The sequence below is a fragment of the Jaculus jaculus genome, chromosome 1 (assembly GCF_020740685.1).
Source record: "Jaculus jaculus isolate mJacJac1 chromosome 1, mJacJac1.mat.Y.cur, whole genome shotgun sequence".
In the NCBI taxonomy this organism is placed as follows: domain Eukaryota; kingdom Metazoa; phylum Chordata; class Mammalia; order Rodentia; family Dipodidae; genus Jaculus; species Jaculus jaculus.
In genome coordinates this window covers 38,816,525-38,830,273 of record NC_059102.1, presented here as the reverse complement: position 1 = coordinate 38,830,273, position 13,749 = coordinate 38,816,525, and the positions used below count along the sequence as shown (strand labels likewise).

Genomic DNA, 13,749 nt, shown 5'->3' with positions numbered 1-13,749 from the left:
TAAAGGAAATGGAGCAAAATACGAACACGCGAATCTGGTTACAGGAGATCCAGGAGTCTCCAACACTTCTGGTGCAGCATCTCTGACAAAGTGAAAAGTTATAATGAGCACAAGAGATCTTTTTGAATGATTTTTTTTTTAAGCTCTGAAATTGGATTTGGGTGATGTTTACACAACTCTGTTAATTTAATGATCTAAATTATTAAGAAGCTTTTACACACGTATGCATGCATTTACTATCTGCAGGCCCCTCCTGGCCTAACATCCACACATTACTTTAATCTCCTCTTCCAGAACTCACCCACATACTTCTTCACTCCTCCTGTGGCTCTACTCTTCCTCATCATTACCAAATAAGGGGCACCCACCTCTGTGCCCCACAAGTCCCCTTTCCCTCTCTCCACTTCTCTCCTCCACCAGCTGCAACAATCCACGCCCCCCCCCCCATTACCTGATGCCTCCCATTGCTTTCACCTCTATGCTGATGGGCCCTGGCTAGAGCTTCAAGGTATTCTAAGCCCTTTCTATGGATTATCCCCTTTGCACTTAACACATAAATGCCTGTCACTGGCTCCCAAGATCTCCCAGGGTTCGAAGCAGGCCATTGTCACACCAATGCCTGGAAGATGCTGTGTCCCACAGACCTACAGATGTCTTAGCATGCTCGCTCCTCCTCCCCAACCCAGAGAAACTGGGCCCACACCCAGTCCCCTCTCAATGCGATGCACCAGGCAGGTGCCCAACAGCTGTTTGTTCTCCACAGGCTGAGTTCCAGAAAAGGAGAGGAGGGGGCTGGTGAGCTCCATCAAAAACGGGAGCCAATTCTCCACCCCCAGTGCAGCCCAGCTCCCTGGCTACTGCCCAAGGCCCGGCCGTCATCTGCTCTGGGTAATAAGTATTTGTACGGCGATAATTACAGCATTTGGGAAGAAAATCCCATTAAGTGAGAGCCCTGCCGAGCTGCTAATGCCGGCACAGAACTGGAGGCGGCAACTCCGCCAAATGCACGTCTGCTTCCAATAATGCAGGAGCTGCCTAGTCCACCACCCCTCAAGGGTCACCCCTGCTGGCAGCCTCAGGCAACCTGGACCACTGGTGACCTGCTCGTGGCTTGGAGAAGGGGCACAGCAGAAGGGCAGGCAAGCTGTCCAATGTGCTGGAGTTCCCAGCCACTGTCTGCTAAGAGAAGAGGGCAAACTGGCTCCATGTGGCCCCAAGTTCCTTTCATGTCCCTGCAACTCTCTGTCACCTTAATGACAATGATAATGGCACCATTTATTGGGCATTTGCTGTCTATCTGCCAGGCCCAGTGCTCGGCGCTGCTCTGAGCATTGCCACATTCAATCCTCAGCCCAGCCTTTGAAGCAGATCCCAGCATCACCTCCACTTTACGCCAAGAAAATGGGGGTTCTGGGAAGTGCTCTGCTCCCAAGCACTTATCCCAGTTTGCAATGATGTGTTTATTCTCACAGCGTGCCATTCATCTCTCTCCCCCTCTGGACTGGAACTCAGAAAGAGGCAACTTCTGCAGAGCACAGCAGCTCGGAAGACGGCAGCTATCTGTTGAATGAGGGAATTCAAGCCCACAGCTTGCCCAAGGTGCCTCGGCAGCCAAAAGGCAGAGCAAATCTAGACTCCAAGCAGGAGCCACCACAACCCTCCACCCTGCAGAGTCCCCGCTGCCTGTCTCCAAACTGCAGGGGACAGGAGGAAATATGCCTAGGCATAGTGACCGCGCACTCTGAGCAGCCTGCAGCATGACCAGCATTCCAACCAGCACCTCCCAGGTACCCCCCGTGCCCACTCAAACCTTCAAGCCTTTTGCGTGGGCTTCTTGCAATATTGCCACCTAATGTTTGAATCACATTTCCACAGACACAGCATGTGTGTGTCCTGGCAAAGGTCTTATGGGGTGGGAAGAACTGGCTCCAGCGGCTGAGGGGAGGTGGAATGCCCAGCTACATGCCACGTTTGGCACCAGGCCCTACATTCAATCCCTCCCTTGCTCTTCAACACCAACTGGCAATTCTGTCATTGTCCCCTTTTACAGGTGAGAAAGTGGGGTCCCCAAACAGGAGGAACAACACTGGGGCTCAACACTCAGTCACTCAGAGCATCTGCAGTAAAATCCAAGACACTGGCTACAGGTCTGTGCTGTAAGACTCCACAGTGCCCCCACTGGAGAGCCCAGGCTCACCAGTCCTTGGTGACAAACTTGGTTTCAGTATACCCTGACCTCCCTCCCTTCATTTGGTGGATTCTAAGTGGGCTCCCCAGACAATCACCCTGGGATGCCCTGGGCAGCTGTCCTTGGATGTGACCATCCAGCCCTGCTGAATCACACTTCAGCCTCAGGAGGGAAAACCCAAAGGATTCTCTGCTTCTGCGGGAGATATGGAGCTCGGGAGGGTGCACAACCTGGCAAAGGGGCATGGAAACATAAAGAGGTTGGCAAGACAGCAAGTCCCACAGCCTGATGAGAAATGGAATGTGCTAGAGCTAGGAGCAAATGGCAGCCAACAGGCCAGCTTTCCCAGGGTGCTATTCCATCTCTCCCCACCATCGCATGACCAGGCAGAGGGCTGGGCAGACACTTCTCCCTCTCTGCACCCAACAGGAAAAGCCCCTAGGGAAAGGGACAAATAGTACCCACACATTACTACGTCATACTGTCATAACTCCTGGATACTCCAGTGCAAAAGATTGTTTCAATTAGGAAAAATATCCAAGGGCTGGAGAGCTGGCTCAGTAGCTAAGGCACTTGCCTGCAAAGCCTAAGGACCAGAGTTTGAGTCACCAGTACCCACATAAAGCCACATGCCCAGTGGTGCATGCATCTGGAATTCATTTGCAGTGGCTGGAGGTCCTGGTGTGCCCATTCTATCTGTCTCTCCTCTCTCCTCCCTCTCTCTCTCTCTCCCTCCCTCCCTCCTTCCCCCTCTCTCCCTCCCTCCCTCTCTCTCTCTCTCTCTCTCTCTCTCTCCTTGAAAATAAATAAATTTAAAAGGTGGAGGCTGGAGACATGGCTCAGCAGTTAAGGTGCTTCCCTGCAAAGCATAATGATCTGGGTATGATTCCCCAGTACCCATGGAAACCAGATACCCAAAGTGGTACATGCATATGGAGTTCCTTTGCAGCACCTTGAGGCCCTGACATGCCCATTTCTTTCTTTCATTTTCTCTCTCTCTCTCTCTCTCCCTCCCTTCCTCCCTGAAAATAAGTAAATAAAATTTATTTTTTAAAAAAGAAGGAAGGAAGGTTGTGCATGGTGGTAGACACCTTTAATCCCAGCACTCAAGTGGCAAAGGTAGGAAGAGTTCAAGACCAGCCTGAGACTACATAGTGAATAAAATATACATACATACATATATATATATATATATACATATATATACATACATACATACATACATACATACATATATATGTGTGTGTGTGTATATATATATACATATACATATATATATATATATGTATATATATATATATATGTCCATCTGAAAGTCAAGGTCATTAAGTAGAAGGAAAAATGTCAATGATTGGCCATGCATGGCTGGGTCCCTCGGCACCTGGGCTCTACAGAGATGACTCTTCCCAGGCCTCCTCCAGGACCTGCCACAACCTTTGCTTCCCCAGTTCTCAGAACAATTGTAATTGTATGGCAATTGTTCCATTAGAGTAAATTATTTAGCATCCCTGCCTCCACCCAGCCCCCTAGCCCACAGCCCCTGTGGCTGAACTGATTTCCTCAGTAGCACTGGGCCCTACACAACCACTTCCCAGAGGTCCCTGCAGCAAACCAATGGCAAGTGCTTCCCAAGTGGGAGGATTCGTCTGCACCCAGAGTCATGGGATATATGATCATAAAGTGGCCGGGGTCTCTGGGCTGCTATAAAGCTGCCTAGAGGACAGAAGAAAAATAGCCGGCTGCAGCCTACAGAAATTTCCCAGCCTGAGAGAGCTACTCGCCAGCTTCCGATACCACATGGCACCCATGTGGACAGGGACAGCAGTGCCTCAGTGATGCTGGGTCCGCCTGGGCTCGGGGGAAGGCCTCTTTCAGAATGTTTCCTGCTTCTCATGGCTCTGCCAAGGCCTGCCTGGGGAGCAGAGTACCCTCTGCCCCGCCCAGAAGCTCCACATACCTCCAGCATGCTAGTCCTGGACACCTATGCAGACACCCCGAAGAAACTATGCACCTGGATAAAGGCCTTCCCGGCCTCTCCCAACCTCTCTCCCCGGTCCTCAGGCCCCTCACATCACTGGATAGAGAATGGTTCATCCCCAGGGACAAGCTGGTCCATTTGCCACAGGGCCAGGCCACTCATGGCCGCAGGCTTTGTGTTCATGTTGTCACATCTGGGGGGGGAGGTTGCTTGTTCATTTCTTAAAACATGGCCGCTAGTAAGCCATTTTTATTTACTTATTTATATTATTATTATTATGCATGTGTGCACACACGCTCATAAGCCTCTTCCCACTCGCTGCCAACGAACAGCAGACAATTGCACCACTTTTTCCATCCAGCTTACGTGGGTGGCTTGGGAACTGAACCCAAGCCAGCAGCTTTGCAAGCAGGTACCTTTAACCATCTTCCTGGCCCCACATGCTGTCACCTCTGCCTGCATTGCCTGCACTCTAGCTGGCAAACCCACTAACTGTGATAACACAGTCCAGCTTCTCAAAAGCCACCTTGTCACTCCCCAAAAGAGCTCGCTCCTCGGACCAATTTTCTCACAGCCCCGTTGCATGGCCAGGCTGGCCCCCTCTCAAGACCTTATAGCCCGCCCGGTTCTCCATACCCTCTGTCCCTTGGAGGCAGGGGCAGGCTCACTCTCGGCTGAGGTTTCCACACCCAAAGTTAGTTCCTAACATGGCAGACATTTGCAGAACTAAAATCGTGAGACTTCTCCCCGCATGCTGTCACAACTGGCTCTCATGTAAGCGTTAGGACATTAGTCTCTTTTGTGTATCACCTTCCATCTTCATAGGGACCAGAGACCTGATTTATCCCCAGCTCAGCATTCCTGATGGAAAGCACGTAAGGGTTAGAGACATTCGTGATTTGCCCAAAGTGTCACAGGTAAATATTGACACGACTGGTGGCTTCCTTCCACCCACGTACTGTCACTCCCAAGGGCCCCCAACTCTTTCCTCCAGCCTTGGAAAATTTCACTTCTATCTCACTGATTACCAAAAACTCAGCAATTCCTAAATGTCAAACCAGACGTGATCCTAAACATCCGAAGCGGTGGGAAGACAAGGACGGAGAAGATTCAAGATCTCAGGGCAAAGGAGAGGGGCTCGTGTGTCTCACATCTAGGCTGCTGCCAGGGTAACACTGTAGGAGAAATATCCCAGTGGACAAGGCAAGGAGATCAGGGAGTCGATCCAGAGGGACCAGGCCTAGTGGGTGACCAGGACACATCAGGGGTCCTCTGAACAGATTTTTAGTGCTCAGCACGTCTCCAGGTCCATGCATACACCGCTACAAGGAAACTCGATTTGGCGATTTTTTACCATCACCACCATTTCTCCCCAGACACACACACACACACACACACACACACACACATGTTCTCATTTAGATTGCATACAGATTGCAAATTCTCTGAAGCCGCTATGGGAATGTCTCAAACCCAGCCAAGACGAGTGTGTGCAAGTGTGTGCTCACTAATTGCTAGCCTTGATACAGAGTTTGATCCAGGGGACAGCTCTCCCCAGGGTCAAATGTCTGCATCTGACTAGCTGAGAGCCATGAAAATGTGCTCCAAAGTTAGCAAAATGAGTACACCATCTTTCCTGGGAATCAGTGCAGCTTGCTCGGGAGTGTAGGAAGAAAGAGGAGACAGGTTTCAAAGGAGCCACAGCCTTCTCCAAAGTCCCGATCAAAAATCACCCAGTGCAGTCTTCTCTGCGAGCAGTACAAAGGCCCTGCCTGTGACCGAAAATCAACACACGCAAACCCATGGCCTCACCACTACTGACGCGCCCATAGGTGCTGGGGTTTCACACAGCCCACGTTCTGTACAATAACGGAAAACAACTCATACAGGTCTATAAACAGGCACATCCTACAACATTCAGCGGGGTCTAGAAAGGATCAAATGTCCTCAAGAATTCAAAAGTAGAAAAGAACAAGGATAGAGAATTTCTTATGGCTTGTCATGGTCAATGTCTTTAACCTCATGACTCTACTCCAAGCGCCTGACATGTCCTGGGGGTCCCCAGTCCAGAACATACAAACCCCTGTCTTAGTGCTGTACAAATTCCAAACCCCCAAGCCCAAGTCCCATTGTTTGTCTGAGTTGGGGATGGCTGAATGGGGGACAGGGGGTGAATGACACCTGCGAAGGAAGAATTCTCAAGGCTCAGGAACAGACAATGGAGAGAATCGGAGCCCAGAAACTTCCACTCCACAGCACCCCGCTTACTCATCACCAGGCATCAAACCCTGAGCCCAAACCCAGGACCCAGCCAGCTTCATGGTGTCCAGAAAGAGACACTGTGCCTGGCGCACTGTGGGGAGCTTCCCTGCTGGGTGCTGGGAAGGCTTTCTGGCACCAATTCGCAGGCACCCTAGACGGCTAAAGTCCTGGCGCAGTGGGAAGGGCCTGCTAGTGTGGAGCGCAGTGGGCAGGTGCGAGGTCGGGCTGACGCTGGGCGCACGAAGGCCCTTTCGAATGGGCACCTAGAAACAGCCGAGCTCCGGGCTCCAGAAAGACCCAGAAAGACATAAACCTGCCTGTTGGCCGCGCAGCCCCACAGTCTTGCGCCGCGCACACACACCCCCGGCCCTCAGTTGCACCGGGGCTCCCTGCGGACAGGTGGGGGGTCATACTCACAGGCGCTCGGTGTTCCGTGGGATGTTCTTGGGGATGGCCTGCAGCCCCGTGCCATGGCAGTCCACCGTGGTGCCCGTGCAGGTGCAGAGGGCGGGGCACGCCGTGGTCCCCAGGCGCCACGCGGCTGCCCACAGCAACAGCCACAGCTCCGGCCGGCCCAGCCCCGCCGAGGACCCCCGCCCGGGCGTCAGCGCCATGGTACCCTCCCTGAGTCCCGCTCGCGTGCCAGAGCGCGGCGGCCGCCGATCATCCCCGTCCGGGGCCGGCCCCGGGTGCAGTCTCCCCGCCAAGCCCCCGAAGAGCTGGGAGGGCGAGGGCTCGTCGTCCTCACGGGCAGGAAGCCACCTGGCCCTTCCCGGCGGCGACGACGCCCGTGCGCCACGGAGGGAGGGCGCCTGGGGCTGAGGGCGCTGGGCTCCTCTCCCGGCGCTCGCCGCCTGCGTCTCCCGCTCCCTCCCTCGAGCTCCCTACTGACTGCTGCGCGCAGGAAAAATGGGCAGGCTCCGCGCGCGCGCGCACCCCCTCCCCACACACACACACACACACACACTCGGCAGTCATCCATCAATCAGAAAGCACACATCCAGAGCCAGACTCCTCCCCGCCCTCCCCCAAGCCCAGACCATCGCCCTCTCCTCCCCATCCAGACCACCCCTCGGGGGGCCGTGGTGAGCTGCTGGCGTACAGTTTCAAAGGTGGAATCTCCCAGGCGCCGCTCCAGGGCAGCTGTGGGGAGGAAGGGGGCACGGCTGGACCTGCTTGGTGGGCTCTGCATGCACACAAACACACACACACACCAGTGGCCCCAGCTGTTTGTCCAGAGGAGTACAGAGAAAAAAAAAAGATGCATTTTGGCCCTACCCACACACACCTGCCGCCACAGACAAGGAAGAGCCCCCCCCCCCAAAAAATAAACCGCACTATACTTCCTTTGTCAATTGTGAAAGGAAGCCACTGGTACCAGGTGGCCTTTCTAATCTGCCTACCCTTGTTTAGGCCTGGGACCTTGTGGACAGAAACATGGGGGACCACACGTGCCATAGGCCAGGTACACTTTCCTCTCCGCTCTCAACACACACACACACACACACACACACACACACACACTGTCCCCAGATTACAGTAGCACCCCGCTTCTCCAAGAAACAGAAGCCAGCCGGCTGGGATGATGGCCCTGGAAGTTACACAGGGAAGGGAAGCTGGGTCTACCCAGCACTTTTCACTAGTGTCCCAGTGGAGAGTGTCCCATCAGAGCCCAGTGGGCATCCTCCTCCACGCATCCTAGGCATCCCCCATTTCTGACAGGTGGAAACAGATGAAAAGGAATATTCAATCCTGTCATCAAAGGGGTGGAAAGAGCCCCACGGTCTGCTTGGGAGAGAAGCACTACCAGGTCCAGGCAGCCTGTGTCAGACTTCAGCCCCCACAGGGACTGAGCAAGGACTCTTACTCTGAGGTGCATATTGACATGGGTAGGAACAGAAAACACAGAGGGGGAGAGAATTAAACCCCAGAAAAGGCAAAGCACCTCCCCAAATCAGGGACAGTTTTGCTGGGGCTCTAAAGGACTGAGCCTCATGTGCTTGTGAGGTGACAGCAGCCTGCACAGCAGTGGCCCAGCTTCTCAAGAATCCAGTTTCTGGCTGGAGAGATGGCTTAATGGTAAAGCACTTGCCTGCAAAGACAAAGGACCCAGGTTCAACTCCCCAGGTCCCATGTAAGCCAGATGCACAAGGGGCACATGCGTCTGGAGCTCATTTGCAGTGGCTGGAGGCCCTGGTGTGCCCATTCTCTCTCTCACTTCCTCTCTGCTTCTTTCTCTCAAATAAATAATTAAAAGTAAAACATTTTTTTAGAAAATCCAGGGTCCCCACCAGAGGTGCTGCAGCAGAGGAACAGAGGCTGGACCTGGGAAGCAGAGGACAGGCCCAGTGTGGCAGCAGTAAATACGGGTAGGGACCCCCCAAGATTAGAGCTGAGCTCTTACCTGGGTTCCCCCTCCAAAACTCAAGGATTTCCTGTTTTTGTCTTTTGGGGGGTTCTTTTTTGTTTTTTTGAGGGAGGGTCTCACTCTAGCCCAGGCTGACCTGAAATTCACTAGTAGTCTAAGGGTGGCCTTGAACTCACAGCAATCCTCCTACCTCTGCTTCCCAGGTGATGAGATTAAAAGCGTGCCCCACCATACCTGGCTGGTTTTTGTTTTTTTATCTGGATGAAAATTGTGCTGTTTCTCTATTGTCATGGCACAGACAGCACTGTGGCCAATAAGTCATCACCCACGTGGCTGATTTGCAGGCTCTGGGTTCTTCTAGAAGTATTCACACACCCACTGCGCATGAGTTCCATCCCAGCTGTGGGCTCTTAAGCATCAGTTCAGTGAACTCAAGAGTGCTTTCTCAAGAGTCCCTGTATGTTGCCTTATTGAGGAGCCTGCAGGCTGGGGAGATGGCTCAATGGGTAAAGTGCTTATTGCACAAGCCTGAGGACCTGTGTTCACATCCCTGCCACCTATGTAAAATGCAGGGCATGATGGTGCACACGTGTAGTCCCAGGTTAGATGGGTGGAGACATGTGGACCCCTAGGACGTGCTGGCTAGCCAGTCTATCTGAAAAAGTGAGTCTGGGCTCAGTGAGAAATGCTGTCTCATAAAAATGAGGTAATGAGGGCTGGAGAGATGGCTTAGCAGTTAAGCGCTTGCCTGTGAAGCCTAAGGACCCCGGTTCGAGGCTCGATTCCCCAGGTCCCACGTTAGCCAGATGCACAAGGGGGCGCACGCGTCTGGAGTTCTTTGCAGTGGCTGGAAGCCCTGGCACGCCCATTATCTGTCTGTCTCTCTCTGTCTGTCACTCTCAAATAAATAAAAATAAACAAACAAAAAAATTTTTTTTTTAAAATGAGGTAATGAAGGCTCGGAGAACAGTGTAGGGAAAGTCAATAAGAGCCAGAGGATAGAGAGGAATGTTTTGGAACACTGTCTTCTGAACACAAAGTGGCCACTGCGTTCGTGAGCTGACAGCAGCTGTCCTTACATGCACAAGACCTGCACAGTATTGGATGATGGAAGAAGGCAAATTGAAAAAAGACATCAAAGTAGCAGAGGGACGGGTTGGAAAGAAGGTGCCCGGTGGAGGGCACAGGGAGCGAGGACAAAGCAAGGTGACGCAGGGGATATGATGAAAACCCATTATGCACATGAATGAAAGCTGTCATTTAAAAGTTTTGGGGCCTAGAGAGATTGATCAGTGGTCAATGGCACTTGCTTCCAAAGCCTGCCGGGCCAGATTTGATTCCCTAGTATCCATGCAAAGGCAGAGGCACAAACTCCCCCATGCATGTGGAGTTCATTGGCAGTGGTATAAGGCCCTTTGGTGCCCTTTTTTCTTTCTGTCTCTCTCCCCTTGAAAATAAATGTCTTAAAAAAATAAAAGGTTTTTGAGGGCTGGAGAGATGGCTCAGTGGTTAAGATGCTTGCCTGCAATGCCTAATGACCCAGATTCAATTCCCCAGTACCCACATAAAGCCTGATGCACAAAGTGGTGCATGCTTCTGGAGTTCTTTTGCACTGGCTAGAGGCCCTAGTGCACCAATTCTCATTCTCTCTCTTTCTATCTCTCTCCTTGCAAATAAATAAACTATTTTTAAAAATATTTTTAAATATATACTTTTTATTGACAACTTCTATACTTACAGACAAACCATGGTATTTCCCTCCCCTCCCCCACTTTTTCCTTCATTACTCTGCTCTCTTTCATTCCCCTCCCTCTCTACATTAGTCTCTTTTTAAATTTGATGTCATCTTCTTTCTCTCCTATTATGAGGGTGTTGTGTAGGTATTGCTAGACACCGTGAGGTCTTGGATATTGGGGCCAAATCCTGTCCGGGACAGTTTTATGAAAGAAGTGGTACCCTTCCTTTGGCTCTTACATTCTTTCCACCACCTCTTCCGCAATGGATCCTGAGCCTTCAAGGGTGTGAGATGTTTCAGTGCTGGACACTCCTCCATCCCTTCTTAGCACTATTTTGCCTTTTGGGCTATCCCAGTGGACATCGCCATCTGAAAAAAGAAGCTTCCCTAACCATAAGTGAGAGTAGCATTAATATATGAGTATGAACATTAAGTGTAGTGCTTTCAGGACAATTTGGTGAGAGTAATATATGCATTTATCCACACAAGAGCAGGCTTTATACTCCTAAGGCTCATGACCTCCCCTGCCATAGGCTTTTGATTAGGTTTTCAGTACCAGGCATGTATTCCCTCCCATAGAGTGGGCCTTCAGTCCAATTAGAGAGCTGTTGGTTTCCCCCAGAGCAGACGTGCCACTATTACACTCATTTGGCCATTTGGCCTGTCTGGCAAAACTTGAGGCTTCCAGTGTCCACTGTTTTCACTGCTGATGACTTTTGTCTCCTATAAGGCAGCATACAGTGCAGTTATTTCCAGCTTTCAGTTGGCTGGGATACAGGGAGAAGGTTTTCTGCTCAGCACCAGCTTGATTTCTCAGCGACTCTGCTGCTCAGGCATGTGAAGTCTTCAGCAATAGGGTCTTACTATCTCTTTCTTATGGGAAACCAAGGGCCTTGGCAATAGCCTATAGTGTTTTGGAGGCAACAGGGACCTCCTTGGCCAACAACTCATTGGAAGGTATCCCATCCCTGGCACTGAAAATTTTCTAGTAGCAATCTATGGCTTCCAGATGTGCCATTATTCAAGAAAGTAGATTTTCATATGTCTTATTCAGAATTTCTTGAATTTTGATTGACCCTCCACCCCACCACCCTTCTTTTACACAATCTCTTCCCCTGACCTCGCTTAGGCCTTTCCCCTCCCTGTAATCTGTTCTTCTACTTACATATATACAATACCATCCCCTTAAGATCTCCCCTCTCCTCCCTCCCTTATGGCCTTTTTCTAGTTTATGGGCCTCTGCTACTGATTTTTTGTTCCATATCACAAACACGTCTGTACATTTGTAGCTAGGATCCACATATGGGAGAGAACATGTGATGTTTGGCTTTCTGGGCCTGGGTTACCTGATGTACTATAATCCTTTCCATATCCATCTATTTCCCTGCAAATTTCATAATTTCATTTTCCTTTACCACTGAATAGAACTCCATTGTGTAGATGTACCACATCTTTATTATCCATTCATCTGTGGATGGACATCTAGGCTGGCTCCATTTCCTAGCTATTGCAAATAGAGCAGCAATAAACATGGTTGTGCAAGTATCTCTAAGGTAGTGAGAAGAGTAGAGTCATTAGGATATGTGCTTAGAAGTGCTATAGCTGGATCATATGGCAAATCTATTTTTAGCTGTCTCAAGAAACTCCACACTGATTCCCACAATGGCTATACCAGATTACATTCCCACCAGCAGTGTAGAAGGGTTCCCCTCTTACCACATCCTCGACAAATTTATTGTCATTTGTTTTCTTGATGGTAGCCATTCTGATGGGAGAGAGATGGAATTTCAAAGTAGTTTTAATTTGTATTTCCCTGATGGCTAAGGTTGTAGAACATCTTTTAGATGTTTATATGCCATCTGTATTTCTTCCTTTGAGAACGCTCTATTTAGTTCCATAGCCCATTTTTTGATTGGGTTGTTTGATTTCTTATTGTTCTGCTTTTTGAGTTCTTTGTATATTCTGGATATTAATCCTCTGTCAGATGTAAAGCTGGCAAAGATTTTCTCCCATTCTGTAGGTTGTCTCTTTGTTCTATTCACAGTGTCCTTTGCTGAAAGTGGGTTATTGAAGTCACCCACTACAATTGAGTTTGGTGTTATCTGTGACCTTAGTTCTAATAGCATTTGATGAAATTAGGAGCCCCCATGTTAGGTGCATATATGTTTAGGATTGTAATATCCTCCTGTTGGTGTGTTTCTTAAATCAGTATAAAATGACCAAGTGACCTTCTTTTTTTTTTTTTTTTTTTTTTTTTTGAGGTCTCACTCTAGCTCAGGCTGACCTGGAATTCACCATGTATTATCAGGGTGGCCTTGAACTCATGGTGATCTTCCTACCTCTGCTTCCCAAGTGCTGGGATTAAAGGCATGCACCACCACATGTGGCTCTAAAGTGACCTTCTTTATCTTTCCTCACTAATGTTGGTTTGAAGCCTATCCTATCCTGTTAAATATTAGGATAGCAACCCCTGCTTGTTTCATAGGCCCATTTGCTTGAAATACCATTTTCCATCTTTTCACCCTAAGACAGTATCTATCTTTTATTGAGAGACAAGTTTCCTGGAGGCAACAAACAGCATGATCCTGCCTTTTAATCCAGTCTGCAAGCCTGTTTCTTTTGGTTGGGGCATTGAGGCCATTGATATTAAGAGTTCTTATTGAAAGGTATGTGTTTATTCTTGCCATTCTTCTTATTTTATAGTGCTTCCTGTTTTCCTTTTATTCGTTTGTTTTAACTATTATTTGAATATGGCTTATTTTTTCCTTTTTCCTCCTATGTATGCTTTGCTTTCTCTTCAGCATGAAGGATTCCTTCAAGTATTTTCTGTAGAACTGGCTTAGTTGTCATAAATTCCTTTAGCCTGTTTTTGTTATGGAATGTTCTTACTTCTCCTTCAGTTTGGATAGATAGTTTTACAGGATAAAGTAATACTGGTTGACAGTTGTTATCTTTCAGAACTTGGAATACTTCATTCCAAGCCCTTCTGGCTTTTAAAGTTTGTGTTGAGTAATCTGCTGTAATCTTGATGGGCTGGCTTTTATAGGTGACTTGCTTTTTCTCTCTTACTGCTTTCAATATATTTCCTTTGGTTTGCATGTTTAGTAGTTTAATTATAACATGGCGAGGGAAGTTCTTTCCAGGTTTTTTTTTCTGTTTGGTTTTCTCAAAACTTCCTGTATCTGCATTGGCATTTTTCCCAATTTGGGGAAAATGTT

At 49.4% G+C, this 13,749-nt stretch overlaps 1 protein-coding gene across 1 annotated transcript in view; it reads right to left on the bottom strand.

The window, feature by feature from the left end:
• The window catches only part of Slit1 (slit guidance ligand 1), a 189,687-nt gene extending 182,645 nt beyond the window's left edge, over positions 1 to 7,042 (bottom strand). The window contains exon 1 of the mRNA XM_004669915.2: positions 6,846 to 7,042. Coding sequence (XP_004669972.2) covers positions 6,846 to 7,042 — 197 coding nt within the window. The remainder of the gene's footprint in view (positions 1 to 6,845) is intronic.
• Between the last annotated feature and the right edge of the window lie 6,707 nt (positions 7,043 to 13,749).